The 26,557-nt window shown below is 38.2% G+C and overlaps 2 protein-coding genes across 4 annotated transcripts; both read left to right on the top strand.

Annotated features, from left to right (window-relative positions):
• The first annotated feature begins 143 nt into the window (after positions 1–143).
• LOC127423740 (septin-5-like) lies at positions 144–18,314 on the top strand. Of its 2 annotated transcripts, none has more exons than XM_051668284.1 (11): positions 144–774; positions 9,773–9,863; positions 9,996–10,082; positions 11,954–12,077; positions 12,179–12,313; positions 12,441–12,558; positions 12,731–12,832; positions 14,469–14,565; positions 14,705–14,840; positions 15,025–15,127; positions 17,661–18,314. In XM_051668284.1, exons 2-11 carry the CDS (start codon positions 9,854–9,856, stop codon positions 17,721–17,723), a joined length of 975 nt encoding a protein of 324 aa, XP_051524244.1. In that variant the 5' UTR covers positions 144–774; positions 9,773–9,853; the 3' UTR covers positions 17,724–18,314. The 2 variants fall into 2 exon arrangements, with proteins under 2 accessions (XP_051524244.1, XP_051524243.1); XM_051668283.1 differs by lacking the exon at positions 144–774 and adding an exon at positions 7,350–8,120.
• Positions 18,315–18,499: 185 nt separating this feature from the next.
• gp1bb (glycoprotein Ib platelet subunit beta) lies at positions 18,500–24,182 on the top strand. Of its 2 annotated transcripts, XM_051668315.1 has the most exons (3): positions 18,500–18,655; positions 20,390–20,743; positions 22,522–24,182. In XM_051668315.1, the coding sequence occupies exons 2-3, from the start codon at positions 20,403–20,405 to the stop codon at positions 22,817–22,819; spliced, it is 639 nt and encodes a 212-aa protein (XP_051524275.1). In that variant the 5' UTR covers positions 18,500–18,655; positions 20,390–20,402; the 3' UTR covers positions 22,820–24,182. The 2 variants fall into 2 exon arrangements, with proteins under 2 accessions (XP_051524275.1, XP_051524276.1); XM_051668316.1 differs by lacking the exon at positions 18,500–18,655 and having other exon boundaries at positions 18,662–20,743.
• The last annotated feature ends 2,375 nt before the right edge of the window (positions 24,183–26,557 follow it).

A 26,557-nucleotide genomic window follows, 5' to 3' on the forward strand; every position in this document is an offset into this window, starting at 1 on the left:
ATTTTAAAATTAGGTAAATTAAATGAATTTATAAATGTATAATTTAAATGTATGAATATTATATAAGGTTTAAATATTAAATATAATAAGAAAATATACTAAAATAAATATAAAAAGTTAAGATTATGTTTGCCACTGAATACAACTTTATAATATTTACACTAGACAAACAGGTAAATAAAGTTAATTCTGTAGTAAAAGTTATACATATAATTTACAAGTATGCATGTTCTATAATGTTTAAACATGAAATGTAATTTAAAAATATACTAAATTAATTATATATTAAGATACAAATTTATGATTGTTTGCCCTTATGCGTGCTAAATTGACTGTGCAAATTTTCATCCTTGCATGATTACCCCAAAGCAACAAAAACAGTACAGTAGTGTTTTTCATACCTCCTGAAATGACATGATTGACGTTTACATGGGCGGAGTTTCGGCAGACGTGGCCACGCCTCCTCTTCAACGTCTTGGGTTCCCAGCGGGATTGAGCGTGAGACAGACGGAACTCGAAGCATCAGCAACCGGAGCAGAGCAGCAGAGACACCCCGAAACATGACCACTAACATCCGGTACAAGAGCAGGATGATCAAATCCGGTAACGAAAGAGACACAGTGACAGTTTTTACTCTGTTTGAGTGTGTTTCAGTGGATTTCATGCTGATCATGTCTCTCTTTCTGGGCATCTTCATCCTTCCTGCATCCGCGCGCCACCTGCATCCCACATCCGACCTGCTGCTGATGCTGCGCGCGCTCAGAGGACAGCGAGGTAAGAAAACGTCCACTTGCAACGCAATGCACAATTTTACTTCTGTTTCAGCAATGTAAAGATGCAATTTACAAACCACACACAGTTTCCACACTGTAAATACGCATGCAATAAGCACATACGACCAATTTGACAGTGCGCGAGCTGATTCTGAGTGTTTTAAACCTTTGCCGTGGTTTTAAAAGTATTATGTGTGCATGCATACTCCTGTTTTTGATGTTTAAAAGCCTCGCAGAAGATTGGGCTGACGGTTTGTCACCCACCCTCGGCTGACGCACTTCTCATAATCTCATCCTTCAGGATTACCATGCATCCTTTTGGTCAGAAGAGAATTTTATTTATCTATTAAGTCTTTGCTTTGTCATGCATACCTTTTCTGAGCTTTGAATAGGAAGTATGCAGTGTAATGTGTGTGCTCTGTCCTTTTCAGCTCTGATAGTGCTGCATTGCTCTAAGTAGGCGTTGTCATGGTTACAAGAGCAGGAGTATGTGAGGTTTGCCTGTGCTATGACAGCATCACTTTATGCCAGTGATGGCAAACATCATATAACAACCAAGTTTGTGTAGCTCAACTGGTAGTGCATGGCATTAGCAACACCAAGTACATGGGTTCGATTTCAAGGTAACACTCTTACTGATAACATGTACATCTTTGATGCAATAAAAGTCACTTTAGATAAAAGCATCTGACAAATGCTACAAGTGTGAATTCTGATGTCTGTGAAGCTAGATGTTTGTACAATGTTTTGTGATCATTATTATTACAGCTGAAAGAAATGACCAATTAGGTGACTGTGTTTAACTCGAGGCTCCAAAGTCTCAGACAGTCTGATAGAGTGTGCATCCACGTACATGTATGTCATAAAAATTTGTTGCTTCATGCTTTATTGTATCATTGTTATTGCATACATACTACTTCAGAGTTTCTTGATTGTGACTGTAAGGCTACGTTCAGACTGCAGGCCAAAGTGGCCCAACTCCAATTTTTTTTTTTTTTTACTCATATGTGACCCAGATCTGCTTTTTTCATAACAGTGTGAACAGCACAAACTACATGGAATCTGATCTTTTCGATTCTGATTTGGGCCACTTCCATATGTGGTCCTAAATCAGATACAGGTCTGATTTTTTGCAATGCGACCTCAGTCGGAACAGTCATATTGGAATTAATGCGACTTTCACGTCACTCTCGACATTTGTCACAATGCTGCGATGTCAGGAGTCACTCCAAAGATTTTACATACCGGTAGTTCTTTGGTCACTCATACAGTGTGAATATGGAAGACAGCAGTGAAGGTAGTCAGTGGAGGGACAGTGAGGTGTTAGAACTCATAAGTATTTGGGGTAACAGCGCTACACAAGCAAAACTTGAGGGGTCGTATCGTAACCGGTCTGTGTTTGAGAGCATAGCGAACATTTTGCTATCTTTCTCCTCATCCTCGTCCTCCTTATCACCTGCTCATGAATTCACTGGACTCCGCTGCACATCACCTTACACATGAACGCGTAAACACTGACTTCAGTGGCCTCCATGCTTACTTCTGTATGACAGCGTGCTGCGTGTGACGTCTTTGTGATTGTTCTTTTGCACATGCGGGCCAGTTCAGGACCGTGAACATGTTCACACTGGAATCTGATATTGGCCACATTTTTAAAAAATAATGTGAACAGCCAAACAAACAAATCGGATCTGAGCAATAAATCTGAATTGAGCACTAAGGCTTGCAGTGTGAACGTAGCCTAAATATATGAGAGTCAGATCTCATTTAAGCAAGTTCAAATCAATTGTTTTGAACTATCCTTTTAAAGCGATAAGCTCAGAATGTTAGAGGTTTCACACTGACTAGCACTTGATCCATGAACACACACATACTCTATGCATGCAGTCATTAGAGAGTCCAACATCCTACACAAGAGCAGAAATGCAACAGTTAACACCCACACGCACACATTCTGTCATGCTTCAAGATCTGTCAGTCTGGCACTCACTTTAATTCTCCAAACCCTTTTCTTTGCTGCTTCTCTGGTCGTCTTCGTTGGGTCGTCTTTGCATTGAGGTTTAATAACTTAAAAGTGTGGAAGGCTGGATGCCATTTCACACATCTTTATCTCTGACAAGGTCACTTCGTTGAAACAAAACTGTGTAAGTGTGGTTTTCACAGAATGATATGTGTGCAGTGTGTTGCTTCGGCGCTATAGTTCATGCTGTCAGTCCAGTGATTCGCACAGCTTCATACGCTGTGACAGATGGCATCACTGAAGATGCTTTTGATCCTAAAGTCAAATCGCCTGTGATGTAGCTCAAATGCCACAGCAAGAAACATCAATTTCAGAATGTATGAGTGAGGACAGTAAGATATGTTCTCCATATAGCCCAACAGGACAGTTTTGCTGTAGCATTTCTCTTCATACAGTATTTATGACACTGATAATGAAGTCACTCTCTGATTTTATATCTAAGGCATTCGATTGGCAGATTGTGGTGTAGTAGTTAAAAAAGTTGGCCTGGATATCAGGAGGTTGTTGGTTCAAGTTCTGCAGGGAGCAGTCCATGCAAGCTGGTCTCAGAATCCCGTTACTATGCCTACATTTTTGCAAGATTATTTTTATGTGGCTCTTTGCACATATTGCGGCAGTTTCCTAGTGGAATGAACACTAGAGGTGTTACAACAGCAATGACTTTTATTCACTTTCACACATCACAAGTAAAACGGCAGATTATCAATTCAGAAACACTTACTTTTCACCCTGTTCCTCACACAATGCTATCTTATGATATCTATCTTTCTTATGATGCCACAGGGGAGGTCAACATGCTGGAGCCGTTGCAAAATGTCAGGTGGGAGATGCTGTGAGTCGGCATAATGAGAAAACCAGCTCTCCTCTGGGACTGCCGTCTCATCTGCCTTATCGTTTCTATTTCTGCATGACCCAGTGCAGCTGCCGTAGAGCTTGCAGGATATGTTTAGTCAGCTTCAAGGGTCATGACAGAAGAAGATTTGAACCAGAATTGGTGTTGGTGCTACAAAAATCACCTCTCTTCTCAATATTCCATTCTTCACTCCTCCCTGTCCTTCATAATGATGTCGACGCATTTGTTTCAAACCCTCAATCACCGTATAATGTAAGACAACATATGTTAAAGACATTCAAGGATGACATCACCACCTCGCTTTAAAGGGAAAGTTCACCCAAAAATGACAATTTTGTCATCATTTACTCACCCCCATGTAGTTCCAAACACACATCACTTTCTTCCGTGGGTCACAAATGCATTGGATTGTTTCAGGTGGCACACAGGCTTGGCAGCTTCACAGTGAGAGGGTGTTGTTTTGCTTTTAGGAATGGGGGTCATTCAACAATATGACCCCCCCACCAGCAAACTGATCAGATATGCATGGTCAGTACCCCCATCAACCCTGTAAAGGGGTGAATCATACTTTAATACATAGATGTTCATTATTGGAACTTGCTAAGGCAAGCATCACTTGGAGAAGTTTGTTAGTACTATTCCAAGTGATAAGACTAATAATTGGACTACTAAAATGGGCAAACAATACACTACACAGCCAGATTCTAATATTGTTTGTGTCTGTGTGTACTGTTTATTTTAGTTTTTAAGAATGTATTCCCTTTTTCTCATAGAACACAAGTGCCCCCTGTAGGTTTCTGGAAGCAAAACATTCCTTATCATTCTCTTGTGATTTCTCCTCTCACAAGAAGCTCAGTTAGATGTTGATTGACTTTGGCTATGTTTGGAATAGCATACTGCCATACTATTCATACTATTTATGTAGTATGCAGTATGTATACTGTGCACAGTATTCAAATGTATCCATGGAATACTCGGATGACCTACAGTACATTGATCAAACTGAATACTGTATTCCACAAAGCAATTTGTTCAATTTCTTCTATTTCCAGTGAGATGAATGAAGCAGATGTAATATATCAACCATGATATCTATCTATCTATCTGTCTATCTGAGAATGTCTGTCTGTCTGTCCATCCATCCGTCAGTCCTTCCATCCATATGTCTATATGTCTATCTTTCTGACTGTCTGTCCATCCGTCCATCATCTGTCTGTCTGTCTGTCTGACTCTCTGTCTGTCTGTCTGTTGTTCTTTCTATCTATCGATCTGTCTGTCTGCCTGTTTGTCTGTTGGTCGGTCGGTCGGTCTGTCTGTCTCAGTCGCGGACCACATTGGCCACCCCACTCGCAATTGCCATTTTTGGGCACAAGACTTAACATGTACTGCCTGAAAATTTCTGTGCCACCATAGACTGATCGCTGGCCCCTGCCCGGCCACCCCAGTGAAAAACTCCTGGCTCCGCCCCTGGTCTGTCTGTCTGTATATCTATCTGAGAATGTCTGTCTGTTTTTGTGTCTGTCTATCTATCTGTCTATCTGAGAATGTCTGTCTGACTATCTAGCTATCTGTCTGTCTGTCTGTCCATCCGTCTGTCCTTCCATCTATATGTCTGTATGTCTGTCTTTCTGATTGTCCATTCATCCATTGTCTGTCTGACTATCTGTCTGTCTATTGTTCTTTCTATCTAGCGATCTATCTGTCTGTCTATTGGTCAGTCTGTCTGTCTATCTATCTATCTGTCTATCTGAGAATGTCTGTCTGTCTATCTGTCTATCTATCTATCTGTCTGAGAATGTCTGTCTGTCCGTCAGTCCTTCCATCCATATGTCTATCTTTCTGACTGTCTGTCCATGTCTGTCTGTCTGACTATATGTCTGTCTATTGTTCTTTCTATCTATTGATCTGTCTTTCTGCCTGTTTGTCTATTGGTCGGTCAGTCTGTCTGTCTATCTATCTATCAATCTATCTATCTGAGAATGTCTGTCTGTCTGTCCATCCGTCAGTCCTTCCATCCTTATGTCTGTATGTCTATCTTTCTGACTGTCTGTCCATCCGTCCATCGTCTGTCTGTCTGTCTGTCTGACTATTTGTCTGTCTATTGTTCTTTCTATCTATCGATCTGTCTATCTGCCTGTTTGTCTATTGGTCGGTCGGTCGGTTGGTCTGTCTGTCTATCTGTCTGTCTGTCTATCTATCTATCTGAGAATGTCTGTTTTTCTGTCTGTCTATCTATCTGCTTATCTGAGAATGTCTGTCTATCTATCTATCTATCTGTCTGAGAATGTCTGTCTGTCTGACCATCCGTCCATCGTCTGTCTGTCTGTCTGTCTGACTATCTGTCTGTCTATTGTTCTTTCTATCTTATCGATCTGCCTGTTTGTCTGTTGGTCGGTTTGTCTGTCTGTCTGTCTGTCTATCTATCTGTCTGAGAATGTCTGCCTGTCTATCTGTCTATCTATCCATATATCTGAGAATGTCTGTCTGTTTTTCTGTCTGTCTGTCTGTCTGTCTATCTATCTGTCTATCTGAGAATGTCTGTCTGTTTTTCTGTCTGTCTATCTGAGAATGTCTGTCTGACTATCTAGCTGTCTGTCTGTCCATCCGTCTGTCCTTCCATCCATATGTCTGTATGTCTGTCTTTCTGACTCCATTCATCCATTGTCTGTCTGACTATCTGTCTGTCTATTGTTCTTTCTATCTAGCGATCTGTCTGTCTGTCTATTGGTCGGTCTGTCTATCTATCTATCTGCCTATCTGAGAATGTCTGTCTGTCTATCTGAGAATGTCTGTCTGTCTGTCTGTCTATCTAACTAACTAGGGTTAGATAGTTAACTAACTATCTGTCTGTCCTTCCATCCACATGTCTGTATGTCTATCTTTCTGACTGTCCATTCATCCATTGTCTGTCTGTCTGTCTGTCTGTCTGACTATGTCTGTCTATTGTTCTTTCTATCTATCTATCTATCGATCTGTCTGTCTATCTATCTGAGAATGTCTGTCTGTTTTTCTCTCTGTCTGTCTATCTATCTGTCTATCTGAAAATGTCTATCTATCTGAGAATGTCTGTCTATCTATCTGTCTATCTATCTATCTATCCATCTATCTATCTGAGAATGTCTGTCCGTCTGTCCTTCCATCCATATATCAGTATGTCTGTCTTTCTGACTGTCTGTCTATCCATCCATTGTCTATCTGTCCGTCCATCCATCCATCCATTCATCTATCTCTATTTGTCTCTGTCTATCTGTCTGTCTGTTGCTCTTTCTATCTGTTGATCTTTCTGCATGTCTGTCTATCTGTCTGTCTGTTGTTCTTTCTATCTATCGATCTGTCTGTCCGTCCTTCCATCCATATGTCTGTATAGATAGAAAGAACAATAGACAGACAGATAGTCAGACAGACAGACTGATGATGGACGGATGGACAGACAGTCATAAATATAGACATCTTTTTTTATCGTTTATCCGTCCAACCATTTCTATTTATCTGTCTGACTATCTGTCTGTCTATTGTTCTTTCTGTCTATTAATCAATCTGTCTGTATATCTGTCTGTCAATCTGTCTGTCTGTCTGTCTATCTATCTTTAGATTGGTCTGTCTATCTATCTACAGTATTTATTTATCTATTGGTCTGTCTATCTATCTGTCTCTCTGTCTGTCTATCTATATAGCTGTCTGTCTAAATGTGTAATGCTAGCTTTTATTTCTTGTTACTAACTGAAACAGCCAAAAATAGAGAGTGTCATAAAAAAAAATAAAAAAAAAGGAAAGAAAAATCATTTGAAAATAAAAGTATAGAAAAAGTCACTGTAGTGTGCGGTAGATGTGCTATAGTCCAAGGAAAAGCTGTGTGCCGATCTGGCAAGCTCTGATGGGAAGGGTGTGGCTCCCATCTTTCTAAATGTGTCTCTCTCGCTCTCTCTCACACACACTCTCACACACATACACACACACACACAGAAATCTCTGCACCTCATACCCGTCTGTTTATCCACTGTGGAAAAAAGTGGGGGGAGGATTGAGCAACTAAATGAATGAGTGTTTTTATTCCCGTTTTTAACTGCCACTCTTTTTCCTGTCTGAAATTGCTTCCATGCTCTTTTCTCTTTACATCTTTTCTTTTTTCTCTCTCTCCCTCCCTTCTTACCTTCTTTTGTCTTCCATTCATTTGTGTGGGGATTTCTCTCTCTGCCTGCCTGAACACAGAGCTCTCGGATGTGCCTTGGGCAACAGACAGACAGAAAACACGGAAAAGGAGACAGACAGAGTTTACGCTCAGGGTTAAGACTGTGTTACACATATAAAGTGTTAAACTGAGAAAGAGAGAGGTGAAGCAGGGTTAAAGACGTGTAGCGCACTGATTTTGAGGCGTGTTGGTTGAGTCATCTGGGTCAGGATGGACACCATGATGCTACAGGAGAAACTGGTGGAGAAACTTCTATGCCCCCGAACCCGAACCACCCGACAGAAGGTTGTGTATTTATAGCCCTATAAATATTCAGTATCTGTGTGCTGAGTGTAGTACTTAGCTGTAGTTATGGGTCAAAAGTGAGCTACATTTGACATCTCTTTGGGGTCACTGAGGATGTCTTCATTTGCATAATTGATGCATAGATATATTTGTTTTTCATTCTAAGATGACAAAACTTTTTAGGGTTACATTGTGGGTTAAAGTTAGTCTATTGTAATTATAATTTGCAGTGTAAACAACAGGACACAATAGAAGCCTATGGTATGTTCTCTTAAGTAAGTGTGTGTGTCTGTGTGTGTGTGTGTGTGTGTTGTGTGTGTGTGTGTGTGTGTGTGTGTGTGTGTTGAGAAAAACTACAAATGCACATGCTTGAAAGTTTGTTAGTATGTGTTGTGTGTTTGAAAAACAGTATAAAGAAGGATGTATGACATTGTAAAATATGTAATATAATATATATATTATAGTATAGTATATACTGTATATAAGCAAACTTTTAGTGACATAGCTACATCCCAGGAACTGCATAACAACACACTAAAAAAAAACACTCAGAACACTAGCAACATCCTAGCAACCACATAGCAAAATGCTGAAAACCACTGAGAACACCTCAGCAACCACATAGCATCATTTGATCATTTTGGAGATGCGTTTTGGACTGGAAAGCACCACTCACATTTTCTTCAGAAGATGTGAAAAATCTAGTTCTATCTCTTGTTTTGTAGCTTCAACCATAATTGAATTCCATGCACATATTATTATTTCGTCTTCTCCCTCTCTCTTGTTCCCTCTCTCTCACACACACAAACTGCATGCGTGGGGTGAGACATGATAGGGTTTCTCTTTTCTAGCATGATGGACTGCGGAAGCACATGACAGGATCTGAGATGTTCTGGCAGTGAGATGAGTTGTGTTTGGCAGGAGCTTGAAGATGTGTTTAAAAGCCCTTTTCAGTCTGTGTCAATAGGGCTGCTGTGTGTGTTTTGTGGCCGCTGGGGTCTACTTGACATGGCGACTGAGATGGTTTTGCTATTTGGTTTAATAATGATTTTGCTTCCTTTCACTGCATCACTGTTAATAATCTCAACGTTCAGAGAGCTTCTGTCTTTTGACCGTTTATGACTGCTGTGCGGTTTCCTGTGCAGTCAGTGGAGATCAACAGGGGGCGACTCGACAGTACTGCGCTTTTCATGCAATTTTATTTTTGTGCCAGGCTGAGCATTCATTGAAGTTTAAGCTTTAAGGGATATTAAAGGGTCATTATTTACTCACCCTCATGTCATTCCAAACCTATATAACTTACTTTCTTCCGTGGCATACAAAAGATGTTGTTTAGCATAATGTTCACATCGTTCTTTTCCATACAATGAAAATAGATAGGTAATAGGGTTTTCAAGCTCCAAAAATGACACACATGCACATTAAAAAATATCATAAACATAGTGCATATGATTCTTGCGCTATATTTCAAGCTGGTCACTATATCTTTTAACTGTTAGAAAATAGCAGCTTAGACATTCTGCTTAACACCTCCTTTTGTGTTTCGATCATATGGGCTTTGGACCGACATGAGAGTGAGTAACTGATGACTGAATTTTCATTTTTGGCTGAGCTATCCCTTTAAATTTGGATTCTCTCTCTTTCTTTCTCAGGATAAGCAGTACGTTGGCTTTGCAACGCTTCCTAATCAGGTGCACAGGAAGTCAGTGAAGAAGGGTTTTGATTTCACTCTAATGGTGGCAGGTATGTGTGATTTCATCACTACAGTATGTGTCAACATCATTGTTGACTTTCACTGACATAAAGCAAAAATAAAACAGTACACAAGTCAATACATGCTCATATTGCCAATAATCTGTTCATCTGTGTGTTTAGGTGAATCTGGTTTGGGCAAGTCTACTCTAGTTAACAGCCTCTTCCTCACAGATCTCTATAAAGACAGGAAATTACTGAATGCAGAAGGTAAGAATTCTCTGCATGAGAGATTTATCTGTTAAATTACATCTGTTATTTATTATCTATATTATGTAGAGAACTGTTTCTGTAACTTTAAGACCATGGAACATGTTTTACACATTAATTTCAACACTGAAAGTAGAATTTGGTAACGTAATTTAAATTGTGAACAGTCATGTTCTCAGCTCCCAAAAACAATTTTTATCTTTATGGCTGTTATGATAGATAGATAGACGGACAGATGGAAGGATGGATGGACAGACAGACATAGAGAGAGAGAGACAGACAGACAAAAATACAGGAAGGCACAGTAGATAGATAGATAGATGGATGGAAGGACAGAAAGATAGACAGACATAGACAGACAGACAGATGATGGACGGACAGGCATAAAGATAGACATACAGACAGATGTTTGGAAGAATGGACAGACAGACAGAGAGAGAGAGAGACAAACAGAAAGAAAGATAGATAGACATACAGACAGATGGATGGAAGGACAGACAGACAGAAAGACATAGAGAGACAGATAGATAGACAGACAGACAGACAGACGATGGATGGACAGAAAGATAGACATGCAGACAGATGGATGGAAGAACGGACAGACAAACAAACACAGAGAGACAGACAGACAGAAAGATAGACACACAGACAGATGGATGGGAGGACGAACAGTCAGACATAGACAGACAGACAGACAGAAATACAAACAGACAGACAGACGATGGATGGACAGACAGACAGAAAGGTAGACATGCAGACAGATGGATGGGAGGACGAACAGTCAGACATAGACAGACAGACATAGACAGACAGACAGATGATGGATGGACAGGCACAAAGATAGACATACAGACAGATGTTTGGAAGAATGGACAGACAGACAGAGAGAGAGAGAGAGACAAACAGAAAGAAAGATAGATAGACATACAGACAGATGGATGGAAGGACAGACAGACATAGAGAGACAGATAGATAGACAGACAGACAGACAGACGATGGATGGACAGATAGATAGACATGCAGACAGATGGATGGAAGAACGGACAGACAAACAGACATAGAGAGACAGACAGACAGAAAGATAGACACACAGACAGATGGATGGGAGGACGAACAGTCAGACATAGACAGACAGACATAGACAGACAGACAGACAGAAATACAAACAGACAGACAGACGATGGATGGACAGACAGACAGAAAGGTAGACATGCAGACAGATGGATGGAAGAACGGACAGACAAACAGACACAGAGAGACAGACAGATAGACACACAGACAGAAAGACAGACAGAAAGATAGACACACAGGCAGATGGATGGGAGGACAAAAAGACAGACATAGACAGACAGACAGACAGAAATACAAACAGACAGATGATGGATGGACAGACAGGCAGAAAGACAGACATGCAGAGAGATGGATGGAATAACGGACAGACAAACAGACATAGAGAGACAGACAGACAGAAAGATAGACACACAGCCAGATGGATGGGAGGACGAACAGACAGACATAGACAGACAGACAGAAAGATAGACATACAGACAGATGTATGGAAGAACGGACAGACATAGAGAGAGAGAGAGATAGACAGACAAATAGATGGACAGACAGACAGACAGAAAAAGAAAGATAGATAGACAGACAGACAGAGACAGTGGTTCAGGCACTTTTAGCACTGTTATAAGTTTTTGGGGAAATAAAGTAATTGTTTGGTGTGGTGGAAAATGGCACAACTGTGGGACTGTCGTAACTGATAGATATTATATATAGACATTTTTATAAAATTATATATAGGTATATAAATAGGTGTAATGGTATGTTTTGTTTGAACCTTATGTTGACTGATTGTGTTTCTCCCATAACAGAACGCATTAATCAGACTGTTGAAATCACCAAACACACAGTGGACATCGAAGAGAAAGGAGTCAAACTCAAACTCACCATCGTGGACACGCCAGGGTTTGGAGATGCTGTTAATAATAATGAATGGTGAGAATCCAGCTGCTCCCATACTGACATGGACACAGTTGTGTACAGTTCTCTCATTCTGAGCACTGTGTGTGTGTGTGTGTGTGTGTGTGTGTTTGCAGTTGGAAGCCCATCACAGACTACATTGATCAACAGTTTGAGCAGTACTTCAGAGACGAGAGTGGACTTAACAGAAAGAACATACTTGACAACAGAGTACACTGCTGTCTGTACTTCATACCGCCATTTGGACACGGGTACGAAAAAACACAATGACTGTGCGTGTAGTGGAGTGGGATGAGTGTCAGAATATCATAGTGTTCATGTCTGCATAATAATACAGTGTGTTTGTTAGGAATCATGTCATTCGTGTTTGCGGTGCAGGTTGCGGCCAGTGGATGTGGAGTTCATGAAGGCGCTACATGAGAAAGTGAACATTGTTCCTCTGATCTCTAAAGCCGACTGTCTCACTCCCAATGAAGTAAAAAAACTCAAGGACAGGGTTAGTAGATATCCTCTTATCTTTTATCCGAATTCCCATATACAGTAGTTTCCCCCATGATAGTAAATCAGATGCACTTAAAAGTTATATCGCAGGTTGACTCATTCAGCAGGATGCACAGAGTTGCATTCTTAGCATTGACCTGTGGCTGCTTTATTCTGCATTCCTGCAGGTGCGAGACGAGATTGAGCGATTTGGGATAAAAGTGTACCAGTTTCCTGAATGTGACTCTGATGAGGAGGAGGAGTTTAAAAAGATGGACAAAGAACTGAAGGTCAGACAAACGTATCTACATATATCCATCCAGAGTAAATACGCCACTGAACTGACACAGAAAAATCATAAACTCCTTTCATTTTAAAATAATTAATGACATGATTGGTTTCAGCAACTGTAACTCAAAAGACAGTGAGTCATAAAAACAGTAAATGCCTCGGCACACACACGGCATTAAGCTTCTTCGCTCAGAGCCAAAAAGAAGTGCAAAAGTGCTGAGCAACGAACATTCAGACATCCGCCACACTGCTGGGGGAGGTGTTTAGAGGAGCATTTAAATATGAAGACGCACAAGACTACATATAAAACATAAACTAATATGACATTAAAATGTGTTTTCAGTGACTTCAGGCCTCATTCTATGAGTAGAGTTCACACGAGATCAGTAAAAGAAGCTGTTTTAACTACTCAATGATGATTTAAAGTAATATACATGCAGAAGGTAATGTGTAATTTGTAATGTTTACCTTTTGCATCTATGGCGCTAATGCACTAGCGCGCTATACAGGGCCAGAATATGCGCCCATTACACTCTGTTATTGTAATTTATGATGACACTGATACTACTGCAAAGATGGGTGTATAAAAGAGTGTTAATGGATAGAATACAGACAAAAGAATAAAGGTAGGTATATCTTACCCTGGGCAGATGTGCGAAAGGCTTTCGGCTTCGGCAGATAAACAAAAGAGTGAATGGGCACTTAAGAGTATTTGAGTAGATTTGATTCCATTTATAGACTAATCGCATGACATTTTCTTGGAAAATGTCTCTACGTGAACGATCATACAGATGTAGGTTAATTTGCACCAGCTCGCTAATGACTCTGCATGCCTGGCGTGTTCATGTTGACTGATCCTGACTGAACTGGAATTAGTTGTCGGCCACAAAAGTAGGTGGAGCTTCAGGTCACACCTACCAATGACGTGGACCAATGGCAGTAAGGAGGTGTTTAGCAGCCGGTACAAAGTTTTCCTGAAAGTTCACCATGGCGAGCTGTTACGAACCACGGAAACTCAAAAACACCTTTATTTTGGCCAGCTTTTGTTCTAAATGATGTCACACCCATTCGTTCTGCGATTTAGTAGGAAGTGCGTAATTTTTAGCTCTCTCACAATGTCAAAAATAGTAAAAACATGCTAATAACCAATATGTAATGGCAGTCTATCAATAAGGATTCTTTTGCACATGTAAGGGGCAGCTGTATTCATGAACAGAAGCATTGCTGCATGTTGACATGAAATGGGCCCTATTAAATCCATTTTATTTTTGTACATAATTCAGTTTATTTTATCATCAAAAGGGCGTCTAAATTAATCCATTAAAGCTTTAATCAAATGAAAAAAGAACAATTAAATTCAATGTAACATTGCATTATTTTTATCATTTGAGTGAGTTTTATGCAGATCCTCACAGCACAACCCAAAATACAAAATTGGAGTTATTGTTGCAAATAATTTAGGCCAGTTTGGGCTGGTTTTACTCAGATCATAAAGTGTTTACTGCTGTTAAGACTGTGATCATGAAGCAGAATTCAGTGTTACTGTAAATATCATATGAAATATGATAAAGTGATACATTAAATTTGATCAGAGGGTAAATTTGATTTATTTATCTGTTTGCATTTGTGTTACAGGAGTGTACTCCATTTGCTGTCATTTGCAGTAATACAGTGGTGGAGGCCAGAGGTCAGCGGGTCAGAGGGCGTCTTTACCCCTGGGGTGTAGTAGAAGGTCAGTGAATTTAGAAACATGATGAACACTTACAAAACTTTCATGTACTTTGCATGCATACATATTTAAGGATACCAATGTGTTTGTGTTAATTATTGTGAAATAAATTACATTTTTTGTGTGTGTGTGTGTTTTCAAGTGGAGAATCAGTCTCACTGTGACTTTGTGAAGTTGAGGAACATATTGATTCGCTCTCACATGCACGACCTGAAAGATGTGACCTGTGATGTGCACTACGAAAACTACAGAGCACATTGCATACAGGAGATGACCAGGTGTGTGTAAGAAGTTCACTGACAGTGATTGATATAAATATCATGAATTGTCTTTAGGAACAGTTCAATCATGCCAGGAACCAAAATCACAACACAATTTTTTATTTTAACTTACAGAATATGCAGAATGAATCGTGCCATCAATAGATGACTTTAATGTAATGCATGTTTGTGTGTGTTGCAGTAAACTTGTGCAGGATAACCATACAGACAGCCCGCTACCCATCCTGCCATTGCCCACACCAGACGTGGAGACGGAGAGGCTTATCAAGATGAAAGATGAAGAGGTACGAAATAATCAGCCATCACTGACTGACGTCTGTTGTCATTGCTGTGGTCAGTGATGTAAGACTTTGTGTTTGGGAAACAGTCATTATTTATGCAATTCCATTTGGTGCCGCTAGTTTCCTTTTTCATTTATTTATTTTGTAGACACTTTCATCCAAAGCGACAGAAATTACACACTCCAGCATGAAGGAATATTCCGGGTTCAATACAAGTTAAGCTCAATCAACAGCATATGTGGCATAATGTTGATTAGCACAAAAATTAATTTAGACTTGTCCCTTTTGTCTTTAAAAAAGCACAAAATCAAGGTTACAGTGAGACACTTACAATGGAAGTGAATGGGTCAATCCGTAAACGTTAAAATATTCACTATTAAATATACAGACACAACATTGTGTTAACATGATTTTAGTGTGATAAAATCACTTACTAACCTTTTTTGTGGAAAGTTATCCAATTTACAGCTTAACACACAAGTTTAACAAAATAATGAATGTTATTCCTTTTTAAAATTAAGTTTCACATTTCAGCCTTTTATTCTTGTGCACTGTTCGGTCATTTTTGACCGAAATCAATTTTGTTTCTTTAATAGAAATGAGATACTTCATCTGAGTGGCTTGAGACTTGGCTACTTTTGCCCTCTAGGGGGAAAAAAACAAAACTGGACTGGATTCGATAAGTTTAGGCCACGTGACAAAAAAAGCAACACTTTTGTTGTTCGCAGTCAAATTTGACCGACCATAGGAGAAGAATGGGTGAGACTATAACACAAAGCATTTATTTGGGGGGGATTTGTCAAATAAAATCAATAATTCAGTCACAATGTAGAACACACACACATAAATGAATTGGTGAGACCATAACACATCTACAATGCAGAACACACACACATACACAAACACACACATTTATTTTGTTACAACCAGGAATGAATTAGTGGATCTCTGCAGCCATCTACTGGTCCTTTTTGTCATCTAATTTTTCTTCTTTTGCACCACATGGCAGCAATCTACCCCCAGTATATGACACATTCTCATATTTTCTTCATGTTTCAACTTTTCAAGTGTAGGTTTTCACTGTAGTGAAATTAACGTAAATATGCTTATTTGCATGTGCAAATTAATGGTGTAATTGAGAAATTTAAAGGTAGATAAGATTTAAATAGCATAAAATCCCCACAAAAATGCACAACTTTAATGTTTTACTTACTGTAATTGAATTTACTGTTATTACTTTTTTTTCATAATAGTAATTTCTGTAACCTTGATTTTTGCCTCAACATTATGCCACAAATCGAGCTTTCAATTGAGCTTAACTTGTATTGAACCCAGAATAAAGTCTACGTATCATTTCTATGTTATTTTACATTTACATTTATGCATTTGGCAGACGCTTTTATCCAAAGCGACTTACAGTGCCCTTATTACAGGGACAATAATCCTGGAGCAACCTGGAGTTAAGTGCCTTGCTCAAGGACACAATGGTGGCGGTTGTGGGGATTGAACCAACAACCTTTTACTTACCAGTTCAGTGCTTTAGTCCACTATGCCACTAAGTGAAATCATGCATCAAAACATTATAATATTGCCTTTATCAGAGAAAAATAGTTTATTTTGTACCTTTAAAAGGATAGTTCACCAAAAAATGAAAATTATCTTAAAATACTCGCCCTCATGCCATCCCAGATGTGTATGACTTTCTTTCTTCTGCAGAACACAAACAAAGATTTTTAGAAGATATTTCAGCTCTGTAGGTCCATACAATACAAGTGAATGGTGACCAGACCTTTGTAGCTACAAAAAGCACATAAAGGCAGTATGAAAGTAATCCATATGACTCCAGTAGTTTAATCCATGTCTTCAGAAGTGATATAATATGTGTGGGGGAGAAACAGAACCATATTTAAGTCCTTTTTTACTCTAAATCTCCACTTTCACTTTCAGATGTGAGAGTGAAACTAAACAGGCACCACATGTGACTTTCAGATGTAAAAGTGAAAGTGGATATTTAGAGTAAAAAATGACTTAAATATTGATCTGTTTGTCACCCACACCTGTTATATCGCTTCTGAAGATATGGATTTAACTGGTGTCGTAAGGATTACTTCTGTTTCCTTTATGTGACTTTTGGAGCTACAAAGGTCTAGTCACCATTCACTTGCATTGTATGGACCTACAGAGCTGAGATATTCTTCTAAAAATCTTCATTTGTGTTCAGCGGAAGAAAGAAAGTCATACATATCTGGGATGGCATGAGGAGAGAATTTTCATTTTTGGGTGAACTGTCCCTTTAAACCGGGATCGAAAAAGACTATTAGAAATAAAAGGCATTCAAACTACTGGCTGAATGAGAGAAAGTAAGCCTGATTATTATCTTCAAATATATTAGACTAATGCCGATAATACATTAAGTTCAAACTGACTGCAGATATCGATTTGATCACCAATATATTGTGCAACCCGTTCCTCATGAAAGTGGATTACAAGAAAATGTCATTTTTGTTGTTTTGACTGTGTCGTTTTATATCTGCAGCTGAAGAGAATGCAAGAGATGCTGGAGAAGATGCAACAACAGATGCATGACAAAGATCAGTGACACACACACACTACAACCCTCACTGTAACTCTCAGATGTGAATGCATTTAAATGATACTGTACAGATATCATATCTACAGGTCTTACATTTGCTGTACATTTATTTGCTCGGTGCTTCTGTCTGCCTGGATCAAATATGGTGCAGCTGTCATGCACTTGTCTAAGAGAAACATTAAAAAAAACCCTGTATTATTAACTTAAATTAACTTTTAAAGGTATCTAATTTATATTGACTTTTTTATTTGCATAGCAAGATGAATGTGTGAGTTTTTATAAAGTATTTTTTTCTGAAACAGTGCGGTGGTCATGTGTTGATATGTATGTACGAGTGCGCATTTGAAAAGCGAGATAGATATTGTGCATTTTGCTATTAATTTGTTGGATTCAGTGGCAGTTTTGTTTTTTATATCGAAGTCAGTGAATGTGCAGATACGATTTAAATAATTGTTACCAATAAACTTTCTCGGTTCAGACTGTGCATCTTTGCTTGTTTTATGACAATAATAACAAATTACATTAGTGTTGGTATATTTATACAATTACTATATAGTAAATCTTGAAGGCTCATTAATAAATGTGAATATTTCGCAAGTTGTCTTTTATTTTTGTCCATCTAGTTCCAAGACTGTTTAATAATGTTGTTATATAATGTGTGTGTGTGTGTGTGTGTGTATTGTTTATATATTTAAATATTGAATATTTTCTGATATTGTATAATTCCTTTCCTTCAGATGTAAGTGCATTTTTTTCCACGTCACTACTAGGAGTTTAAAGTGGTTCAGCAGCCCCAGTATCAGAGAGGGAATGTTGCGCATCACTTCCTGTGTGTGTGTTTGTGGGTTGAGAGTAATTTTATCGTTCAGAGACAGCTGTTGTCGATGCTGCAGTCTTAACGCTTCCTCAGTCTGATACTGACACTTATTGTGACACTGGTAAGAACTTTTCAGAATAGTTTGTTCTCTGTATTTGTTCATGAATTCGTTTGATCTCACATTGCTCGTCTGTTTATAACAGGATCTAAAGGTTATTATAAACTGATATTTGCACAGTAAAAAAAAAATAGATAAACAAAATTAATTGGGAAATTGTTGCATTTTATTTAACAGCACAATACATGTAATTTTACACTAAAATACTGTAAAAGTAAATAAATAATAAAACAAAATCTGATTTACCATACACAGTACTTAAGGGTGAAAAATGACATTATGTTTAACAAGGCAATACATGTACTTTTACTGTAAGCTTAAAATAATGGTTAAAAATTATAGTTTGTCATTTCCAGAAATCCCTCCATGACTAATCACATTTAATTAGATTTTATAGATTATATTTTGTCTAAATATAAAACCGTGAACCTGTCAAAATATACAGGCACCAAAATTACATCCTGTAATAACAGTAACATTGTCACTGTACTTTTTACTGTGAATTTCTGGCAACCACAGGTGCCAGTTTTTACCGTAATTTGAACAGCATTTGTCTTACAGTTTTGTTTTAAGGATGTTCAGATATTTTTATTGGAAAACAAGACACAAATACTAATTAAGGAAATATTTTTTGCAATGTGAATTAATAAAAAGATGTTTTAGATTAAAATGAAATACAGACTGTAAACATTAGCACATTCATTTTCGCTGTTCCACTGGATATTTAAAGCATTTACACACACACAGAAAACACTTTGAGTTCTGAACCGAATAGACATTGATGTTTCGAGCTATCTGGAATTTCAGCAGCAAAAAAGGAAAGCAAATTTATCTGGGAAGACCAAGATAAAAATGACAGAGAGTTTCACACACAGAGAAAGACTTTTCTCCTGGTCTCCATAAGGGGAAATATGAGAGACACCACAATTGCATATTGTATTTAAATTTTATTTTTTTCTAGGTGAAATTTTTTTTTTAAAAATAATAATAATAATAAAACTATTAATTAATTTAAATGATATATGATTGATTAATGAAAACTTACAAAAACGTATGAAAATTGCCATGTTTTTTTGTGCATGTGCCACAGTATAACCATGGCATTCTTTGACATTCCTTTAAGTTTATATACCATTGGTACATATATATGATAATCATTCAATACCATGGCAAAACAATCTCATGCCAACACTGTACCATGGTACAGCCACAGCAGTGTTTTGAAAAGGATGTTATATTTTCCACTACATTTGACAGAATACACATGCAACATCATGCCTATCCCCGTCTACGCTTAAATGTATTGTAAAAACTCACAGCTCAACTCACAATAATTAAAACACACGTTCATTTACCAAAGTGGTGCAGTGTAAATGACCTTTTCAACTGCTCTGAATTTTTCTGAAGTAAATCTGATGATTAAATGGAAGGAAACAAAGGTGTTGTTTTAATTATTTTTTACAGTGCACTCTTAAAAAATAAAACGGCTTTATGACCTGATGCCATGGAAGAACCTTTATAACTTTTTGTTTCTTTAGAAAACCGTCTTTGTATTAGTGCTTTGGTCAACATGAAATCAAAATTGATGTTTACTTTGTTAAAACATGATCCTGTTCATATTGTTACCCATGTTAATAACAGCAGATATGATCATGCCAGCCATAAAAGCATTTATATTTTAAAAGTATAGACCGAAATAATGTCTCATTTGTCTCTCATAAATTTCTCTCTCTGTAGTGTGTGAGCGGATATGAGGTGTGTTCTGCTTGTGTTGAAGGTTCTCCTGTCTGTGCTGTGCAGTGAGATGTTTGTGGTTCAGGCTGTTTGTCCTCAGGTGTGTTCCTGCAGAGGTACTGTGGTAGACTGCAGTAAACGCGGCCTCACCACGGCAACCCTGCCCTCCTCTTTCCCTCCACACACCACTGAACTCCATCTGAATGATAATCACCTGACTTCACTGCCCAATGCTCTGCTGGACTCACTGTCTGCCCTGCGCCAGGTGGTTCTCCATGGAAACCCGTGGTCGTGTGACTGCGGTGTCCTCTACCTGAGAGGATGGCTTCTGAAACAGAGAAACAATGATTTGATACGGTCAGTGTGTGAAAATATGTGTGTGTGGAGTTGAGTTCTTGCTCTTATGAAAGTTTGAGATTTTTGTGTTATAATGTGTTATTAGTGGGAAATTTGAATGCCAGGTTTGACCTTTTTCACTATTTTATAGTTTTCTTTAGAATTTATGTGATTTAAAAAAAAAAAAAAAAAATTTTTTGTCTGGGTCTTAGGTGGTCTTATATTGGTCTGGGTCTTAGGGGGTCTGGTAATGGTTTGAGTTTGGGTGGTTTGGTATTGGTCTTTTTATTAGGTTGTCTGGTATTGGTCGTATCTGGGTCTTAGGGGTCTGATATTGGTCTGGGTCTTAGGTGATCTGGTACTGGTCTTGGTCTTAGGGGGTCTAGTATTGGTCTGGGTCTTAGGTGGTCTGTTATTGGTCTGGTTCTTAGGTGGTCTGGAATTGGTCTTGGTCTTAGGGGGTCTAGTATTTGTCTGGGTCTTAGGTGATCTGGTACTGGATTTGGTCTTAGGGTGTCTGGTATTGGTCTATATCTGGGTCTTAGGGGTCTGATATTGGTCTGGGTCTTAGGTGATCTGGTAATGGTCTTGGTCTTAGGAGGTCTGGTATTGGTCTGGGTCTTAGGTGGTCTGTTATTGGTCTGGTTCTTAGGTGGTCTGGAATTGGTCTTGGTGTTAGGGGGTCTGGTATTCGTCTGGGTCTGGGTCTTACATAGTCTGGTATTGGTCTAGATCTGGATCTTGGGGGGTCTGGTAGTGGTCTGGGTCTTGGGTCTGGTTTTGGTCTGGGTATTAGGCGGTCTAGTACTGGTCTGAGTTTGGGTTTAGGTGGTCTAGTATTGGTCTGAATTTGGGTTTTAGGTGGTCTGTTATTGGTCTGGGTCTTAAGGAGGGTGGGATTGGTCTGAATCTGGGTCTAAGGAGGACTGGTATTGGTTTGGTTCATCGGTTGTTTGTCTTGTAGGAGGACTGGCATTGGTCTGGGTCTCAGGAGGTCTGGTATTGGTCTGGGTGTATGTCTTAAGTTCTTGGTCTGGGTTTTAGGTGGTCTTGTATTGATTTTAGGGATTCTGGTATTGGTCTGGATTTTAGGATGTCTGGTATTAGTCTTGGTCTTACGAGGTCTTGTATTGGTCTTAGGTGGTCTGTGTTAAAAGGGGTCTGATACTGGTCTGGATTTTAGGTCTGAGTCTAGGCCTTTGGTTGTCTGGTAATGATCTGAATGTGGGTTTTAGGTGGTCTGGATATGGGTCTTAGGGGGTCTGGAATTGGTCTTGGTCTTGGCCTTAGGTGGTCTGTGTTAAAAGGGGTCTTATATTGGTCTGGGTTTTAGGTCTGGTAGGATTTAAGTTGTCTGGTAATGGTCTGAATTTGGGATTTAGGTGGTCTGGTATTGGTCTGGGTATGGGTAATAGGGGGGTCTGGTATTGGTCAGTGTCTACATCTTAGGATGTCTGTAAATTGGTCTGAGTTTGGGTCTTAGGGGTCAGGTACTAGTCTATGTCTTGGGTGGTCTGGGTCTAGGCCTTAGGTGGTCTGGGTCTAGGCCTTAGGTGGTCTGGTATCGGTCTTGGTCTTAGGGGGGTCTGGTATTGGTCTGGTTCCTTGGGGGTCTGGAATTGGTCTGGATCACAGGGAGTCTGGTATTAGTCTAGGTCAGTGTCTAAGGTGTTCTGGTATAGGTCTGAGTTTGTGTTTTTGGTGGTCTGGTAATGGTCTGCTAGGGTTTTGTAGGTTCTGCGTTCATGAACAAGTAAACTGCATTCACATTAAAGCTGTCTGTACTGTATGTTTTCCAGGAATGTGAGCTGTAGTTCTCCTGCACACCTGCGGGGGCGTCTGGTGGTGTTTCTGGTGGAGAAGGAGGTTTTGGAATCATGTCATTATTGGCTGTGTAATTTAGCTCTGGCCTCTCAGATCAGCCTTTTCATCTTCATCACTGTTCAAGTGCTCCTCCTTGCCACTGTCATCCTCTTCCTCCGACGGTTTGACCGGCTCACTCGAGAGGCTCGCCGCACGGCTGCAGAGACATTCACAGCAGAAGATGATGCTACTCAGAGCAATGAATATGTCATGTTAAAACACAGGGACATGTAGGACAAACAAATTTGCTCATTTAAAGATTAAAATAGTTTGCACTATTTATATTAAATTATCATTTAAAGTGTTTATTTTGGCCACTTATTCCTTTTTGTCATTATGCATCAAAAGTAGACCCAATTATTGAAATATAAACAAATCTTGTTTTTTTCTCTTGAGCCATTTGCCTATAGAATTGTAATATTTACTGTAAATTGTACTAATCATGGAAAATGATTCTTTATAGTTGTACTTTGTGAAAAAAAAACTTTATTGTAAACTATACATCGATCCCTTTGTCATGATGAACTCGTTGTTTATCAAGGTAGAGTAGACCATATAAAACACCAATTAACATGAACTTATTATATATTTTAATGATGCAAATTTTAATATGTGTTTAAAACTTTTTGTATTACTGTCTGTCTTGACCAGGACTCTCTGTTAAAATAAATGTTAATTATTAAAGGATTAACCTGGTTTAAAATTATTTAAATGAATACATAAATACAAATTGTAACTTTCCAAATTACTGATATTAGACTACCACTCAAATAAAAATTAAGTGAGGGATAAAACTCACTCAAATGGGAGCTTTTAAACAGTATTTGATCATTTGTTAGGCAGACAAGCAGTCTTTCTTTCTTCTGCAGAACACAAACAAATATTTTTGAAGAATATTTCGGCTCTGTAGATCCTCACAATGCAAGTGAATGGTGACCAAAATTTTGATGCTCCAAAAAAGCACATAAACAGATCAATATTAAAGTCATTTATAAAGTCATTTTTTACCTTAAATCTCCACTTTCACTTTCACAATCTTCTTTTTTGTTTTTGGCCTTTCACATTTTTCGTGCATATCACCACCTACTGGGCAGGGGGGAGAATTTAAAGTATAAAAGGTCTTAAATGTTGATCTGTTTCTCACCCACGCCTATCATATCGCTTCAGGAGACATGGATTAAACCACTGGAGTCTTATGGATTACTTTTATGCTGCCTTTATGTGCTTTTTGGATCTTCAAAGTTCTGGCCACCTTTCAGGTATATTGTATGGACCTACAGAGCTGAAATATTCCTCTAAAAATCTTCGTTTGTCTTTCTGCAGAAGAAAGTTACACATCTGAGATGGCATGAGGGTGAATAAATAATGAGAGAATTTACATTTTTGGGTGAACTGTCCCTTTAATTATGTGGCCTATTTTATTTGAATTATTTAGGCTTTTATTATCTATTTGGAAATAATTTTACTACACAACATCACTACAAGATCCGCACGTGAGTTCAGAAAATTATTCTGTACGAGACAGTTATGGGGAAAATGTGAAAACTTTTTTTGAAATAAAATATTAAATAATAATATGTATTTTTGATGAACTTGAGCTAACCAGTGTTTGTGTAGTTATTGATTAATATTAATTTGTCAGCTGATCTCGAGAAGTGTAAACATTGACATGTAGCAGCACATATGAGCAGTTATGATTTAATGATCTCTTTATTTGACTATCATAACAGTATACTTATTATACTGAGTATTTATTATATTTGAGTATTTGAGACAATGCTCGAACAATTCACATTACAACTAAAATGAGCTTGTGAGATGTTGTGTTGGCATTTGTAAGTCACTTCTCTAACATATCATTCTTCAATAGAGACAATAGTCGACAGCATTTGTGGCATAATGTTCATCCCTCCTTTTCTTTAAAAAAAATAAAAATAAAATCTGGGTACTGGCACTTACAATGGAAGTGAATGGGGCCAATCCGTAAAAGTTAAAATACCCGCACTTTCAAAATTATAGCCACAAGACATAAAATATGCATGTTAACATGATTTTAGTGTGAAACAAATGGCTTAAGAACCTTTTCTGTGTAAAGTTAGGCCTACTTTTAATTTTACAACTTCGTTGCCATGACAACATTACGCCTTAAACCCTAAAAGGACCACAAAAATGTTGATTTAAACAACTTCACATCTCAAATAATACACAAGTTTTAACAGAAGAATTAATGTAAGTGCTTTTTAAACCCTCCAAAAAATTGGCCCCATTTACTTCCATTGTAAGTGCCTCACTGTAACATCAATTTATGCTTCTTCTTTTTTTTAAAAGGACGGATGAGTCAAAATTATTATTATTATTATTATTATTATTATTATTATGGTATTCAACATTGTGCCACAAATGCTGTTGATTAAACTTTAACTGTATTGAACCAAGAATATTCCTCTAAGTACACATTTTACGTTTAGGCAGATGGACATGAGCTGAGTCTGATGTCTACTTCGCTATCGGGAATTCTCCAATGATCAAACACTAGTGCATGGTCATGGAGGCATTTGCATAATCGAGGTAATGTTCCCTCTGCACTGCACGATCACCAGGATTGGGAGGGTTACTTTTAAATGTAATCCATTACATATTACTTAATAATAAATGTAATCAGTAACATAATCCAAATACGGCAGTATGAAAGTAATGTAATGAGATGTTGTTTTAGTTAACATTAAACTAAATCTGAGAGGATATACCTCGATTCAAAAACACTGCAAAGTTTAATTCAAAATAGATCAAAATAGATATGTCTTTTCAATTACTTATTACTAATTATTATAAGTTTGCTAGAATGTCTCCCTCACCCAGCCTTCTGAATTGTTCATTTATCATCAAAATCAGGTAAATTCTTTTTTTTCCAAAGAACTTTTAATTTGGTATTTATGTGTACAATTTGGATTTGTTAATAATGATCAGATGCAAACTCAGATGCAGGTGAGAAAGTCATAGCAGGTGTTCCAAGGGTATTTTTCAGTTTATTTGTAGTTTATAGTAGAGTTCACCGGGGGGAGAGATCATTTTTTTAGCTTCAATACGGAACGGAACAACATACAGGACGTCCTGGCTAACAGTTCACATTTGTAACCATGTAAACTGGGGGATTTCTATGCCGTGCCACCAATGATGTGCAAATCTTGTCAGTACTGGCACCTAATTTTTTGTATCCTGGTATTACGCAATACCATTACAAGTAATCCGTTACTCCCCAAGCCTGATGATCACAATGTTATGTTTTAGTTGATGTACTTGTAAAACAAACAGTCTCAGACAGCTAGCCTATGGAATATTCATAGATCATTCACAGCAAGCATGATGCATGTTACAGCAAAAATGGCAAGAGCTGGCAGAATATCCATTCTGATTGTCTGGCTGCAGTGCAACTCTTGTGAGACAGGGGTGCACAGGTTTTTATCAGTTCATCAGGTAACAACATTTTGTTTAGAAGTTACCAGGCTGCTACAATGAGCACCTTTGAGGAAGAACTAGTCAAAAACTCTTTGATTTTTTATTAGATTTTCCAAAGCTTGCAAAGTTTATGGCATTGAATCTTTGAAAGAAATTATACTGTTTGAAGCAGATTATGTGATGAAGTGATTATTTGAATAAACTACCACTTTGTTGCATGTCATACCACAGTAATTAATCAAAATATGTACAGGAAAAAAATAAATAAAATCCACCAGAAATGTTTTTAGACCAATATTTCTTACTTCTAGACAGGCACAGATCAGTTTGCGCAGGCCCGCAGTCAAACACACCTATTGTTACATCAATTAACTGTGTGAACTACTCCTAAGTAAAACTGATTTTTACATTACTGCTCTAACATAACACATTATTTTAGTTTCCAAATCATAAATATGTTTTGTGAGGGGAGAGGGGCCTCCAAAATAACATTTGCCTAAGGCCTCTTAATATCTA

This window comes from Myxocyprinus asiaticus, chromosome 33, assembly GCF_019703515.2.
Source record: "Myxocyprinus asiaticus isolate MX2 ecotype Aquarium Trade chromosome 33, UBuf_Myxa_2, whole genome shotgun sequence".
In the NCBI taxonomy this organism is placed as follows: domain Eukaryota; kingdom Metazoa; phylum Chordata; class Actinopteri; order Cypriniformes; family Catostomidae; genus Myxocyprinus; species Myxocyprinus asiaticus.